Source organism: Argentina silus (genome assembly GCF_951799395.1).
Source record: "Argentina silus genome assembly, chromosome: 3".
In the NCBI taxonomy this organism is placed as follows: Eukaryota; Metazoa; Chordata; class Actinopteri; order Argentiniformes; family Argentinidae; genus Argentina; species Argentina silus.
In genome coordinates, this window is record NC_139657.1 from 24084653 (window position 1) to 24101884 (window position 17232).

Below are 17232 nucleotides of genomic sequence, written 5' to 3' on the forward strand. Positions count from 1 at the left end.
ACACACACACACACACACACACACTCACACTCACACTCACACTCACACTCACACACACACACACACACACACACACTCACACTCACACACACACACACACACACACACACACACACACACACACACACACATTGACTGGTACAGATTAGAGTCTCTCACTCTATTAGAGTACAGTAGAGTTACAGGTTGTATTTTCTTCTATAAGTGCTCTTATAAATCGCGGCTCTAATTGTATTTCATGCAAGGCCTATACCACAATTTGTGTGTTTAACTATTGTGGTGAGAGAAAACCGCTATTTCCTTTGGTATTAAGTATTATTGTACTACCAAATGCACACAAAGCATACCGAGCCAGCATTATTTGCAAGTTAGTCTGATAAATCATCGGAAAAATGTTCTTTAAATGTTCTTTGTTTTCTTTAAAGGGGAAATTGTAATAATTATCCTATTTAGAATTGGGCCTGAAAATTCCCCCCTTTTTTAAAAAGACACTTTGGACTGCCCCAAAAAAAAAAAAACTTTCCATTGTTCTACATTGTTTACGTTCATCTCATGTGATCCTGTAGTGGCATTAACTTATTTACAATAATCATAATCCACTGTAAACATGCAAAGCTTTAATGGACTGAATAAGTGAGTTGTGTTTCTCGGTGAGTGCCTCATGACCACAATAGCCTATACGCACAAACCAAAACATTAAGCCATTCACAATGGCCATGTGCCTATGAATGCTTGTCCTTTTGTTAGGATCAAGTCCACAAATGAGCCATTGTCCACTTAACCATTTTAAATCTAGAAAGCCCTTTGGGGTTTTTTCCATACAGCCCAAAGAATGTCGCCTTTTGACATCCCCACTCTCTCACTGGGAAACAGAACCATTCTTTTAAGGTTACGACTGTGATGCAATCTCTACCACACACACACACACACACACACACACACACACACACACACACACACACACACACACACACACACACACACACACACGCACACACACACACATACACATTGGTAGGTCCTTGAGAGTAGGGCATTTTAATTACCCCAAATATAGAAATAAAGTCTACTGATATTCATGCCTTGTTTCAGAGATACCAGAGAGTCCCGCACCATGGAAACCATGTACAGTGATGTTCTGATTCCATTCACTGACAAGGTAAAATATATTGACAGACAAAGACACTGAGTTGCATTTGTCTCTCCTCCCTCTCTTTCTGTAGAGTCGATCTGTGTGGAGAGACTTCTGTCCAAGGACTGGAAAGAGAGGATGGACAGACTGAACACCAGCGAGCTCTTGGGAGAGGTCAAAGGTGAGAGTGGCTGGATTGCTACTGTCCATTTAGTAAAATTTTAGTCACAGAGATCACTTCGTCTTGTCTTGTTTTAGTCAACCAACCAGGACCAGGTGGAGGCCGCAAGCACTCTTCCTCTGTATGAGAGCCGCAGTAGAATCCACTCCCACTCTATCCCAGTATTTTGTCAGCCAAGCCCTCCTAGTTCCTCTCCATATAAGCGTCCATCCCCAAACACACTCCGAGCACTTTAAACCCTGCGGTATTCCATGGGCATCACTGTGGGGCGGGTTTGTTCCTCCACTCTCCTACCAGAAGGCACGTGCATTGACCCCCGATTGATTCGGCCTTCTGAAAAACATCAAGACAACAAGACAGTGCCTGTATCTCCTCTCAGACTTTATGATGACGGTGACATCATCAGCATAGGCACTGAGCTTCACCATTGGTGAATGGAAACCCTGGTGCTCCGACACCCCCCAGCCAAGCCCTAAGTGAGACTAGGAGGGGTTTTAGAGTGATGGTATAGTAACCCCGAGAGGACACAACCATGTCGGATTCCACGGGAGACCTCAAACGGCCAAGTGACAGGACCCATTTATCTTCAGCACATTATGAACATCAGTGTACAGTAGTGATAGAGATATGAAATGGGGGCCAAATACGAATGCTCTCAAGGTTCTAAAAAGGAAGGGTTGATCTACTCTATCAAAAGCTTTTTCCTGATCCAGGGAAAGAAAACCCATATCAATGTCATGGCGTTTTGCGACTGCAATAATATCTATATTATATAAGGAACAGATTGGCTAGAGTAGAGCGTCCCGGAACACAATAGGGCTGGTTCCTGTGTATGTGGAGGCCAAGCAGCCCTTTAGCCTATCCGTTACAACCAATACCTCCCTTTTGGCTGTTTTCTTCTCAAGCCCAAAGAAGTACACAGTTGGTGCATCCATATCATTATACTGAGTAAAACATGTTCTAACAAGGGCCCCCTTGTCTCTTACCTCTAATATGTCCTTTAAAAGCAGTTTAGAGTCACTTATGGCTTATGTGAGCCAAGCAGTGACACCTCCATTAGCCTGAATAGTTAGGTCCAGAATGTATTGCTCTATGGCCTTAATTTGCTCTTTAAGTGATTTGGTTGAAGGTGCTATGTATTGTTGACAGAACATCTTGATCTGCACTTTACCAATATCCCACCATTGGTTAAGGGACCCGAAACTGTTCTTCTCCTCTCTCCACCTCTCCCAAAATGACGCAAAGGCATACATGAAAGCTTGGTCCTGCAGCAGGTTGCTATTGAAATGCCAATATAAGCTGTGTGGCTCACTGAGCATAGTGTGTGTGTGTGTGTGTGTGTGTGTGTGTGTGTGTGTGTGTGTGTGTGTGTGTGTGTGTGTGTGTGTGTGTGTGTGTGTGTGTGTGAGCGAGAGAGAGAGAGAGAAAAAGACATAGAGAGGAAGGCTCTCCACAGGGTGTATGTTGAGAAAAATATTGCCATGGGATCGCCAGTATCTAGCTAAAACACTTTTATACCATATTTCAAAATTATGTCCAAAAGGGAACTTTTACAAAGACCAGCTTCATATAAGACAAATATACTCCTAGAGCAAGACATTCTTATCAAGACAGTAAGCGGACCACTCCTCTTTCTTTTGCTAAAGTTATTACTATTCGTTTATTTAACTGCCATGTGTTTTTGCAATATGCAGCAGAAGTCCATCCACTCTGTGCCTGGTATCTTTCACCATTGATAGAGTCATAAACCTTTAAACTCCACAGGTTGTAATTGTAACTTTGATTAAGTGGGTGTATGGAATGAAGCCGTCCACTTTCTAATATTTGTATGCGTCAGCGATAACGTTTATGAGCCCATAAATCGTACTGGGTAAATGTACCCGCTTTGGTATACATAAAAACAGAAGAAAATGCAAGGCTTAGAATGCTGACTGATTTCAGCTGCTTGTATCAAATTCAAGCCACCTCGTCTAGATTCAGATACGGAAGGAACAGCTAGTAAATAGACAGAGGTGTAAGAAGGATACAGTATGAGTTGAACATAGACCCATTTAAACACACTGAAGCTATATGCAAGGTTGCAAACATGAATACTGCGTGCTATTTCAACTGTGTTTGTCGTTTGAAAGTACCTTTTCCTCTCATATACGCACATACTGTACACACACACACACACACACACACACACACACACACACACACACACACACACACAAACAAACACTCTCTCTCTCTCTTTCTCATACACACATACGTACACACTCCCTCCTCCTAACCCACATACATACACACATCAAAACGTTGCCTTTTGCTCTTGAACTCATAGACAAATTCTTTGGTTGGCAAAGCACAAGGTCTGCTTAATTAGTATGCAAGCAAAGCTCGCCACGACTAAGAAAAGACTGCCGTTGTGTATGAAAAAATCAACAAGCTCTTTACTTGTTGTTTTTAAATCGCTTTACATGCCTATATGATTGGCGCTGAATAGTACTAATGTACTGTATGAATAGGCACATCTCTTTGCATTGAATGTAGCATAGCCAATGGTAGTATTCTATTCTGTAATGTTGACAGTGCATCGCAATAGACAGTATGTGATGTTCAAAGATGCATTAAATTTGAATTGCTCAGATATGTATAGGGATGTATAAAGCTGTGGTTCTTTGGAGATGGGTCAGCAATGTTTGTGTCCTAACCATATTACTTATTTGATGTTCTGGGCCTCACCTATGAGAACAAAATTATTGGTTCAGACCAATCAAGCCTAAAACATCCTCAGCAAAATGATCTGGACATCATTGTGGTGGTTTTGAAAATCCCTCTAGTTTTTTTTCTGTGAGGATACTGGTGAAAAATTCCATTATAGCCACAAACAGATAACATTATGATGAGCTCTCTGAATCCAGCTCTCTCATTCCCAACCATCAAGCTGCTCCTTCTTAGCCCTCTGTGAGAGCCCATTTAGATTGACCCCTAAGAAATGGCAAGCATTTCCTCAGCGGAAAGCCTAAAAAACACAGAGACGCTAGCTCCCGAATTGGAACAGGACCCACATTGAGCCTTGCATCGCATATGGAGATAGAGGAGTCTCTCGCTCTCACTTTCTCTCTCTCTCTCTCTCTCTCTCTCTCTCTCTCTCTCTCTCTCTCTCCTTGCTTCTCACACTTCACTTTATCTCTGCCTTTCTCAAACAGTCACTCACTCCTCCTGATTTTTTGTGCAGGGACTTTACCTCTAGGGTCACTGACTGTTGTCCTTGTTTGGTTCTTTAGTCATAAACCTGGTCAAACTATTCTCATCATCACACAGAGGGACTGAATCTTAGTCTCTCCCACGTACTGTAGCGGAGATGTTTCAGTGAACCACGGTCGCATGATAAGTGGCTTTACCTGAAACCTGAAGACTTATACAACATTACCTCCAAAAGCTTTACAAGGGAACACCTAGACTTAAGCTCAGTGGCCTAACATGGTCTTGCGGCACCCGGATGACACGTTTCATACCCCGCTCAGTCATCATACACACACACACACACACACACACACACACACACACACACACACGCACACAGAACTGTCTGTGTTCCACCAGCTGCGTCCTCACTCAAAAACACTGTGATTCAATTCAACGTCCAACTCTCGTCTTAATGGATAAGATGGAGCCGGGCCTAACCACAGAGATAGATATATGACTGTTTCCCTGTGAGAACAGGACACACAACACCGTGAACATATTTGTTCAGTCGCGGTTATTTTTAGCCAAGATAAATCTGATAATAAACTGCCTGTTGTTATTTTTTCACTGGCCTGGGAAGATCTCTTTGGTAGAAGAAAGTGTTTCGAGACATTGGTCCTTTAATTACTTATGGGTTTAAAAATGTGGGATTTAGCTCAGTAAGTTGACAGTATGTTTTGGGTGGAAACGTACATGCAGCACAGTATAGCTGTTGAGGTCATTTAAGAGGGAGTACACAAACATGATTATGTTAGGTCACAGTGAGATGTGACATATTTGGATCCTCTGCCATTGTGTTTTTGCATGTGTGTGTGTGTGTGTGTGTGTGTGTGTGTGTGTGTGTGTGTGTTTGTGTTCAAACATATATAATCACACTGATCGCCACATTTAATCGACTTGGAAAATAGAAAATGTCAAATTTAGGAGGAGAGGTAACGAGACAGACAGAAAGAAGAGAAGGAGAACAGAGAGGGTGGAAGAGGGACAGAGAAGGAAAAGAGAGAGCATAGAGAGAGGGGAAGGAGAGGCAATGATGTGGGAGGAAAAGCAGTTGCAAAAAAGAAGCAAGGGAGTGTGAGAGAGCAAAGAGAAAAGACAGAATAGATAGAGGAGAGGTAACAGTATTGTTTGGTATGAGAGAGCCGAAGGCAGAAATTCTGTGTGTAGCAGAGGGGGCCAGCCTTGGCCCCAGTACAATACAGGCTCTACAGCACTACAATAGGAGTCCCGTTAGTATGCAGGTAGTGTCAGGGCCACCCTGCAAACTCACCATACATGGCCTCAGGGCAAGACCCTACATACACACACACACACACACACACACACACACACACACACACACACACACACACACACACCCTCAGGTTCAAGTTGTGGCTGAATTCTTTTGTCATAGGTCAGAGGTCAGAGGTTAGGGTTAGGGTCAGTAGGTAGATGGAAAGGAGAAACATCTAGCTCCCTGTCGACAGTTAATTCAATGTTAAGAGTCCATCTGGATTAAGCTGAAAATTGTATTTTATGCACAGAATACATTGGAAGTTCATACAAAATAGACAGCTCTTTTGTTATCTATTACAATCATTGATTTATGTATTAACCAGACGTATGTATGAGGTGTGCTCAACACAATTGACAACATTTACAATACAGAAGCAGAAGACCTTGTTGATGAATGGAAAATAACAGGGTCATAGAGTTTTAATTGATAATGTATACAGTTCAATAATGTAGGCTATGCATTTCATACCATTGTGTCATAGCCTATTTTGTTGCTAAGGCATGCACTGTATGTTTGCTAACATCTAACATTTCTTTCTTTATTTCTTCATTCCTCTCTTTCCTTCCTTTATTATTTCCTTCTGTCTGTCTTTCCTTCCTTCCTTCCTTCCTTCCTTCCTTCCTTCCTTCCTTCCTTCCTTCTTTTCCTCCTTTATCCCTTCCGTCCTCAGGTACCCCAGAGAGTCTGGAGGACAAGGAGAGGCAGCTGTCCACCATGATCGGCCAGCTCATCAGCCTGAGAGAGCAGCTCCTGGCGGCCCATGACGAGCAGAAGAAGATGGCTGTGTCTCAGATGGAGAAACAGAGGCAGCAGATGGAGATGGCCCGCCAGCAGCAGGAACAGGTGATCACACTCTATCACATAAATCAATCAATCACATTTGATTTGTGTTTTGGCTTTTGTGTACAAATACATTTGACAGAAAATGCTTTAGCAGCAACCTTAACTACGGCAGAGTGTACAGAGGTGGTGAGTGTGTGTGTGTGTGTGTGTGTGTGTGTGTGTGTGTGTGTGTGTGTGTGTGTGTGTGTGTGTGTGTGTGTGTGTTTTTTGGCTGTGGGTGTGTGTGATAGAATAGGATAGGGTATAGATGTATTTGGAGGAGGGGCGTTTGGAGTGTATTTGTTTATATGTACGTTTGTGTGTTGATAGAGTGAATTTGGACAGGCTCATAATTCCTATCCTCCCCATATGAGACAACACATTTGACAACATTACAAAAGAAAACGGCCACAGGGAGACAGATTTGAACATTAGTCATTTATTTAGCTGTTCAGGCATGACGAGGTAATACCCCACTGACGCCACTAAGAAGGCTTGCTTTAATGAATCCTGACATATGTTCACATGGGCGACGCCTCACAATAAACAGCCTGTAATTATATTTCAAAATGAATATCAAAATAAAATAATAAAAAAAGAGTCAACAGCCTTTTTGGAGGTTTCGCCTCAAGTAAAAGCTGCCTGTCATCTTCCCAGTCTCCGCCCCTGACGGCAGGTAGCCAAGGGGGAGGCAGGCTGGTGCCAGTTATAGTAGTAAACATGTCAATCTTAGGCCAAGAAAGTTGTTGAAGCACATGCTATTGATCTGCTCTGTTATATAATCTGTTATTCACCTGTCTCGCAGACTCCTCGTCTGTGTCCCTATTTCTCATTCCCCTCTCTATGGATTGCTCGCTCAAATATTGTGACACTCTCTTTTACTGTTCTCATCTACATGGACAAAAAAAGATGAGTTTAAACTCAAAGCTCTAATGTCTTGTTTTTGTCTCACCGTGTCTGACTCAGTGTCTTTTCCTGTTCTCTCCCCAGATTGCACGGCAACAGCAGCAGCTCCTGCAGCAGCAGCACAAGATCAACGTTCTCCAGCAGCAGATACAGGTCAGTGATCTTACCGTGTATATGAGCGCCCCTCTCTCCTTTCTCATTGCACTGTATTTATGTTCAGAGACACATCTCACTTATGTGTCATTCACCCCCATCTCATTCATACATTCACTTTCCTCTGGATGTTTCTGGTGATTTTATCCCCATGTACCATACAGGGCTCTTCTGTAAAAGGGACTCAGGTCTCAGTAAGATCTCCTTGTTTAAATAAAGGATAAATGAAATAACCCCCCCCCCCCCCCCCCGACCCCACGTTCATAGGGCCAGTCTCCCTTCCTTCACCCTTGTCATTTCATTTATGTGTTAATTTGCTGAAGTCCTATTACGACCCAGGCATGTATGATTGGAAGGAGCCAATCATTTGAGAGGTTGTGATCCCATCTCTTCTATGCCGTGTCCGTTATTGAGACATGTAACTCACACACACACGCACGCACACACACACACGCACACGCACACACACACACACACGCACACACACACACACACACACACACACACACACACACACACACACACACACACACACACACACACACACACACACACACACACACACTGACCCTGTAATTGGCCCGGTTATAGTGGGATCATTTGTTGAGCCATTGATCAAGTACTGATCAATACTTGATGCTATCCCCAGGGTTCTCTATTGCTTCATCTATTTATCAACATGCGTTTCCTTCCCTCCCTCATTCTTTTACTCCCTTTACACTCCCTACGTCATATGATTCATCTCTTTTTTCTCTCTTATGTTCCCTACTTTCTCATTTTTCACACTCCAATTTATTGATCTCAGGTCATTATCACCCCCTTTCTCCATCATGCTCTTTTTCTCTATTTCTTCTTTCTTTCTGTCTTTCTTCTCTCTTTCTCTCTTCTTATGGTAAAAGAAGCCTCTTCTTTAGCCAACTCCTATCTCCTGCCCCACTGACCCACTTGCAATGTACAACATCTCAACCAGCATTGACTGACTGATCAGGGGGAGCTTCCTCCTCTCCCAAGCCTCTCCCAAGAAGAGCTCACCGTGGCTGGGCCACGCAGTGAGCCATGGGCCCTGGAGGTCTGGAGGTGTGTGTTTTAGCGAGGGCTCAGCCTTTAACGACACCCCCCTTCGCTTTTAATAAAGCCCAGATCTGAGTTCATTAGGCCTGGCCTTGGGGGACTACGTCCAGGGTTACTCAGTAAAGCACCTCCCACCTCTCGATAACGTGACCCCACCCCACTGTTTCCCTGCTTCAGTGCTCAGAGAGAAGTAAGGTGTTGGCATGTTGGTATCTATTAACCTGGCAAATATAATCGCAAACAGTACAAGGTGGCAATGTATTGTTAATTTTAAGTATTCTTTTTGCGTACATTTGGCTGCCATGGACTGTGCCTGTGCAGTGCCTCCATGTGTCTTGAAAGGTGTTTGAAATTGAATGTATTACCAACATCATCATCAGTATCATTACCAATGGTAACTTTGTATTGTATAGTACATCAGTAAACGATGGACTAAATCAACTTTATTGACAATACAGTAAGGAACGATAAGAGACATTGAAAGGCAGTGTATTGTTTTATTTCATACTTGCTTGATTACTTGATTGATGACCAATACCATAGGGACATATGTATAACGGTCATCACTTAAATTCAATCAAAGCTTTATTGACATAAGACATCATATTACATTGCAAACATATATGAACCCTAACCCTTATAAATCAATTATGAGTGTTGGACTACAGTGCAATGCCTGGAAATATGGGTTGATTTTAACACAGGGCCACTGGGGTACTGGCTGTTTATGCTGTGTATAAAGTGTTTGGCTTGAAACACACAGGCAGCACGGCACCAGTCTGGTTCTAGTTATCAACTCCAGACCTGCCACTACTCAGCCCAGTACTCTAAGGTACTGACCACAGGCTTCTGTTTTGAGTTCTTACTGTAGGACCTTACCCGGGTTACTTTAGTCCAGTGCCTCTTTAATGTGTAGTAGTAGCCTACACAGTTTCACACTCTGATATAATTTCTACTGGTCCTTAGGACTTCAAAGTGAGTTTTTATTATATTTGGTCATTTAAAAGAATTCCGTCAATGTCGAGCAATTTGAAGGAATCACATTGAATAAAGAGGTGTCTTTTTTCTCTTTATGAATCCAGAAGTTCAAAGGCTTATGCTGAAATGGTTGTTTTTCTAGTGTGTCCTGAACTCTGTTTGTCAGCCTTGTGCTTTATTGTGAGGGAGAGAACAGTTCAAAGTGACACAGGTTTCCTGTCATGTGGTTTTAAATGGTGTGGAGAAACAGTGGGGGACTTCCAAGGGTTAGAGTAAAGCTTCCGATAGCCTCCTTATGGAAAATATGGTTACACACACACAGAGACACAGAGACACACACACGCACACAGACACACACACGCACACAGACACACACACGCACACAGACACACACACACACACAGACACGCACACACAGACAGACACACACACAAACAGACACACACACACACACAAACCCAGACACACAAACGCACACGCGCACACACACAGAGACACAGAGACACACAGACACAGACACACACACACACACACACACACACACACACACACACACACACACACACACGCACACACACACCCTCTGAGAGTATCTGAGGGTGGGCCTTTGTTCCCCAGTGGTTGACAGGCATGTGTCTTTGTTAAGTGATGCCTTAATGTGTCTCATATGTGCTCCATTTCCTCAGGCCCACAAAGGCAGGCCCAGACCACAGAGCTGGGGCCAAGCTAACGGGCTAATTAATGACTGCAACCCACATTCACTCCTCCTTCTCCCCTCCTCGTCTCCTCAACTATACTGTACACTCTGTTCTTAATTTACCCGTTTCTCCTCTTCTCCTCGCTCGTTCACTCCCCCTCTCTCTTTCTCTTTTCTTTGTACTTCTTTTCCTCTTTACCTCTTTTCCTCTCCCTCATGCACCTTTTATTTTTTTGTTCTCTTCTTACCTCTGACTCTTTTTCTCTCATTCGTCGCCCTCCTCTTCATCTTCACTTACTCTCTTCATATTTTTTCCCCCCTAATTTAATCGCTAGCGCTAGCACTCCTTAGCAACGGGGTATAAAATGTGAGCTCTTCTTGTCAATAACTGTTAGAAACGCTGACGGGATGTGAAGTCCTACTCGGTTAGCTCACTAAAGCCGTGTTAAGACCTAATGGCGCACGCAAACGGCCAAAAGATACCACCTCAGCATGTAGCGCAGGACACAATGGCTCGGAAAGCCATCAGGGCCAACCACAATGTTTAAACAAATCCAGCCACTATGGAGAATTACATTGTTAGCAATCATGATGATTGGGTAGTAAGGGGATACTTCCGAAGATAATGCTGCTACTGTACCAGTGCACGCCTGTGCGTATTATGTTAATGTTCAGAGTTTTGTAACACACGCGGACATACATTTATGTTTACATTTTTACATTATCACTTTTACATTATCACTCCAAAATGTATACATTTTTATATTATTACTCCAGTAATGGTTACTCCTGGGCTGGAGCAACAAAATGCCATGTAGATAGATTTATGTATGATCATATTTTGTCTGAAATATCTCCTTATCTAGCCTGTACAAGCAGGCAGGAATCTTTCCTGCTAACACACATGCATGCTCTCTCTCTCTCACTCTACCTCTCTGTTTCTCACTCTTCCTCTATCCCACCCTCAAACACACACACACACACACACACACACACACACACACACACACACACACACACACACACACACACACACACACACACACACACACACACACACACACACACACTCATACATGCACCCGTTACCCCCACCCCCCCCACCCCCCACCCCCCCATACACAGTAGGACCATTAATACTGTGTTGTGTGTGTGTGTGTGTCTGGTGGGCAGTTGAGGAAGGGGGCCCATGTTTTCTTTGGGCTGGGAGGAGCAGGGCAGTCCATTCATCCCTCCACCCCAAAAAGGGATCTTTGTGTTTGCACTGGTGGAGGAGAGTCCGAGCATTCCCAGAGGAACACAATGAATGGAGCATTTTGTCCCGCTTTTCCCTCCGCTTTGAGACACAGACTCGTTTTTCTTCTCCCTTCATTCTTGCCTCGTCTCTCGGTGTCACAAGACGTTTGTATGTGTGTGTGTGTGTGTGTGTGTGTGTGTGTGTCTTTGTGTCTGGGCCTCCCATGTGTCTGGGTTAGGAGAGTGAACCTTATAGGACCTCGCTTGGAAGAAGTGTTTGGTCCAAGAGTCCAAGTTACTAGAAAAACACACACGCTCATATACACAGTCCCATGCAATAGTTTGCTCTGACTTGTGTATTGCCTGTTCGCATTTGGGGTTGTCAAGAAAGGTACTTGTTGTCAAGAAAGTACTTTTAGTTCCAATTACCACACATATATTAACACACGCACGCACGCACATGAACACACACTCTCACACACTCTCTCTCTCACACACACACACACACACACACACACACACACACACACACACACACACACACACACTCATGCATTCTGAATCATGCCCAATCAAGGGTGGGCTTATTTGTATGGTTTCTGCTCTCCTTGTTAACCATGCTCTTTGAGGTAACACTTCAGAGACTCCACTAATTTAACTAATTCAGCCGCACTTGCAAAAAATTCCAGCGTATTCTCAGATTCTGGTTGTCTTACTGTCTTCTCCAGTGAATGTTTTATTAAATTGTCAGTGCTAACTACACAGAAATTAGATAATCACAACAGTGTACTTATGTACTCAACTGCGTAGTGAAAATAAAGTGCACTAATTTACTTACCAAAAGGAGAGTTTGAGAGGGAGAGGAAGAAGAGATATGGAAGGGGGGGGGAAGGGGGGGGGGGGGGGGGGTCAGAAGGAGACAGTAAGAAAGATAGTGAGAAAAAGAGAAGAGATGCTGCGGCAGTTGAATTTACTTTCAGCTCAGAGAGAGAGAGAGAGAAAGAGAAAGAGAAAGAGGGTAAAGGCACTAATAGACAGCTCCAAGAGATTGTCCCTCAGGCTCATCTTTGATATCTTTGATACTGTACGCTGTATTCAACACAAACCTCATTGCTTTAACTACTTAACCCCCAGTTTTAGGGCTTTCAGCCTGAGATAAAAGGACACTCTGTTGTATCTACAGCTAAAGCATTTTGTTCACATTCTCAGAGGACCTAATGTTTTCTCTTTGACCAAAGTCGATCACTTAATTGTTGCACTCCAGTGCGTGTGTGTGATAATATGGTCTGTTTCAGGCCTCTTTGATAACCGCTCTTTGTCTGCATTCGTGCCTTTGTGTATTTATGTGTGTGTGTGTGTGTGTATGTGCGCGCGTGTGTGTGTGTGTGTGTGTGTTTGTGTGTGTGTACTGTATATGAGTGTATGTATGAGCATGTGAGTACCCAGCTCTTTTCTCATCTCTCTCTCTCTCTCTCTCTCTCCCTCTCTCAGGTGCAGGGTCACATGTCTCCTCTGATGATCCCACTGTTTCCTCACGACCAGCGCTCTCTGGCAGCTGCCGCAGCCGCTCAACAGGGCTTCCTCTTCCCACAGGGAATGTCCTACAAGCCAGGTACACAAAACACACACACACACACACACACACACACACACACGCATACAAATAAACATAGTACACTTCTCTTTTTGAACACCCCAGTTATAGAAATCCTTGTCTATCATAATGAAGTGTGTCATATAGGGAATGTTGAGGGTATAACCAAGAGACACCCTAGACATCATAGCAGGAACAATAGATTGGTTATAGCAGAGCTGGAATGTCTATTTTATGATGTGCTGAAAGCATGCCGGTTACACAACACATCTGCAACATGGAATTTCTCACTTTCACTCACACACGCACGCACGCACGCACGCACGCACGGACGCACGCACGCACGCACGCACGCGCACACACACATGCACGCACATATACATGCACCTACAGTAAGCATGTACAGTATGCACACATGCTCACATGCTCACACATGCACAAGCGCACACACACACACACACACACACACACACACACACACACACACACACACACACACCCTCTCTGGGGTATATGGTATTCTAAAGGCAAGGTTCTAGTCACCACCTGCTCTCTCTTTTCTCCTCATCCTCCTCACATTCCATTCTTGCATACATTCCAGGGGCTAGACGCCACAGCACATGCATATAGAACTTACTCAACATGCTAATGAACACTTTACGACCTCCAAAATACATTCCAGCTTGTTTAGTGTGTGAAGTTATGAGACTGAGAGCAAGAACAACATGCCATGTCTTTTGATGTGATAAGTTCTATGAGTTTGACTTTAAACAATGCGTGCGGACATGGAAAGCCTTTTAGGACAAACAGTAGGGGTTCTAAGGAACATTCTAGCGCCAGGTGGTAAAAGGCTGCTGTATTCATGAGTGCATGACAATCAGGCACCTTACTGTTAGAACCCTGAGTGCTCAGAGGAACCAAACAGTGGTGTGTCCACTTGCTGTGCTGTAATCCATGTGTACTGTACAAAAACATTAACCTTTGACAAATGATCACTCCGTAATTCACTCTTGGCCAGGCCAAAGGAGAACAAATATCCCCTCTAGAGTCTTACATAGTTTTCCTTACAAATGTAGTGAATCGGCATACAGGAATAATGACAACTTACAGGGCAACTACGTTTGTTTCGTCTATGTGCACGTGACTATTCTATGCTCATGTGTGAGAGCATGAGAAAGAGAGAAAGAAAAAATCAGCATGCGAGCGAACAGGTTGGCTCATGTGTTGTAAACTCCCTTGTCTCATCCTGTTCTCTACTGTATGTTTTGTTCTCTCTGTTGACAGGTGATAACTACCCCATGCAGTTCATTCCATCCACTATGGCAGCTGCAGCTGCGTCAGGACTCAGCCCACTACAGCTACAGGTACAGTGGGTGTGTATGATCGATTTTCAGACATACTAATTAGCAAAAGGCTATCATGAACATCCAGAACAAATGGAAAAATGGCTATCAACCAGGTTTTTGTGTGCAAAATGCCACAACTAGGTAACCCACCAAGCTGCATCAGAGGTGCACACACAATTACCAGACTGGCTCTAAATTAGCAACATGCTAATTAACTAGCTATGCCTCACTAGACAAATGCTATTGCTAATCAAGCCCAAAGTCCCACGCTAGCAAGCTAACTCCTAACTTCTCTTATCTGAAATCTGTCAGCTGTGTCAAACAAAGGCCAATATGATGAATCATGGTGGAATTCCGCCCCAGCAGCACAACACCTGGCCTGGGCAATTCATCATCTTTTATTGACGTTGACAACTGTGGTTATAGAGAATAGCACTTATACATAATGGTTATCTCAATAGAACATATTTGCAAAGAAAAAAAATTAAAATACCAGTCCTAAAGGTTTAAGAATTTCACAACATGCCTGCCCCCGCCCTCCCAACCCTCCTACTGTGCTTGCAGTACATAGAGGTCTCAAAAGGGTTTTTCATAGGCAAACAATATAGCTTTTTACAATGTCAATCATTACCCCTGCTATTATAGCGTTGCTATCGGCAGTTAAACAGCTCTATCTCCATTTATTCAGTCTGTAGCGAAGCTCCCATTAAAACACTATTGACTTAACAAAGCGCAGTGTAGCGTGGGGAATCGGAAATTCTGTGAATATTTCCCCTCCTGCCTTTGAAATGATCAAAGCTACCGTACTGCTGTATGTGAGGTACTTTAGGAGGATGAGTGATGTTTGAGACGTCTAGCCATTCATATTTAAACATCTCGGAGGTGGATAGAATAAGAAACCTGAATGAAAGAGGAAGCTCCTCATTACACAGCTACTTGAAGCCCCCCTCAAAGGATATAGGGATGAAGAGGAAGAGAGTGTTTAAGAAAGATATGGGGATATAGCGTGTAGAGTGAATGCCTATAAGGGAAAGGAGTTGAAGGAAGAATTGCGGGAGAACAATGTAGATATTATTCCAGTGTTTGTTATGACAACAATGCTGATGTTGGGATTATTTATGACATGATGTATATGTCTATATCTAAATCAAAATGATTCATGAAACCTCTGAATCTCACATCAGGGAGAATTTGCCCTGTGGATTTCTTTGTGTCAAGGAGCATCTACATTGGACTAAAGGAGGGAGTAAAGTAGTATACTAAGTCGTGCACTAATAATAAGCCCCATGGCCATAGGGGTTACGCTGTAGTGCTGCAGTAGCTCTCCCTCTCTTAGATCAGGCTGTGCTCTTTATAGCTCTGCCTCTTGAGAGCCGATACAAAGTGAGACAACTGAAAAAAGGGGTAATTTTAGAATAATAAAAGGGGTTACAGACTCCTGTATCATAACAGTTGTACCTCATATATAAGTATGGTTGCTGTTAAACTGGTTTGAGTTGGGACAGAGTGAGTGTGTCTGTTTTACGTCTATGTACTGTATCTGAGCCGGTTAACTATTCACCGGCTGGCAGGAACGCCAGGCACAGTTGAGTCCATTAGATGCCAGATGTGAGCCGATGAGACAGATGTTTGACAAGACTGGCAAACAGCTGGATGGGCATAAACAGCAGGCATGGACTGGCATGGGCAAGGGCATGTTTTTGGCCACTGCCAGGCTAACAGTAAGGTCAGTGAGGGGAACAAGGTCACAGATACTGACCCGGAACAGCTGTGGCTCAGTGGGAGGCTTCATACTACTCTTCTACATTGAGAGAGGTGGAAAAGTAGACAATAAACCCTGTAACAGATAGGCAGAATACTTACAGTATGTCTACTTAAAATGCTCTAGAGCTAATGGAGGATGAGATAATGTCCATGTCCCTCACATTATATGTCGGGCATTGATGGAACAATATCATACTGTACATTATAACTTAAAAAAACATTTCATCATAGGAGAACATCATGCTGCATAAATATCAAGTATTGACTAATTGTATTTGCACAATTCATGACCAAAGCCAGCAACAGAATGTTTTGTCTCCTTATCACCGTGGGAACCTCGTCAGACAATTGTTTCCAGTGCTTATGGCTGGTGCCTCCATCTACAGTACAGTCCCACTGAAGAATGACCCTCTTTGTTTACCACTAATGTGAGGGCAATACAGTTGCTTAGCAGACATTCTTGTTGACATCACAAGATGAGTCTCTCACTCTGTCTTTCTCCGGCTCAATTTGCTATTTCTGTCTGTCTGTGTCATAGCTATAAAGGTGAGGAATTGAGCCACTGATATGTGGGAGACAGAGGGTTTTCCCCCTTTGGTTAAATGTAGCATCTGTCTGATTTCATTCGTCACAAGATGTTTGTGATTTATATTTATATAAATTTAATGGGAGAATCAAATCAAATGTTTTTGAGCAGCTGTATAGAACCGTATATCCGACCCTTTGAAAAGATTAGAACGGAAATAGTGATGGATGTGTTTTCAAGTTTAGAAGTGAATCTGGACAGGGACATGTACATGCTGTGGACAACACAGATTCTCTCTCTCTCTCTCTCTCTC

General features: G+C 43.4%; 1 protein-coding gene across 1 annotated transcript in view; it reads left to right on the top strand.

Moving 5' to 3' along the window:
- Positions 1-17232, top strand: part of LOC310802434 (transcription factor SOX-6-like) — a 78083-nt gene that overhangs the window by 42107 nt on the left and 18744 nt on the right. The window contains exons 5-9 of the mRNA XM_083666786.1: positions 1224-1313; positions 6497-6669; positions 7639-7707; positions 13181-13301; positions 14568-14647. Of these exons, the coding sequence (XP_083522912.1) occupies positions 1224-1313; positions 6497-6669; positions 7639-7707; positions 13181-13301; positions 14568-14647 (533 nt within the window). The remainder of the gene's footprint in view (positions 1-1223; positions 1314-6496; positions 6670-7638; positions 7708-13180; positions 13302-14567; positions 14648-17232) is intronic.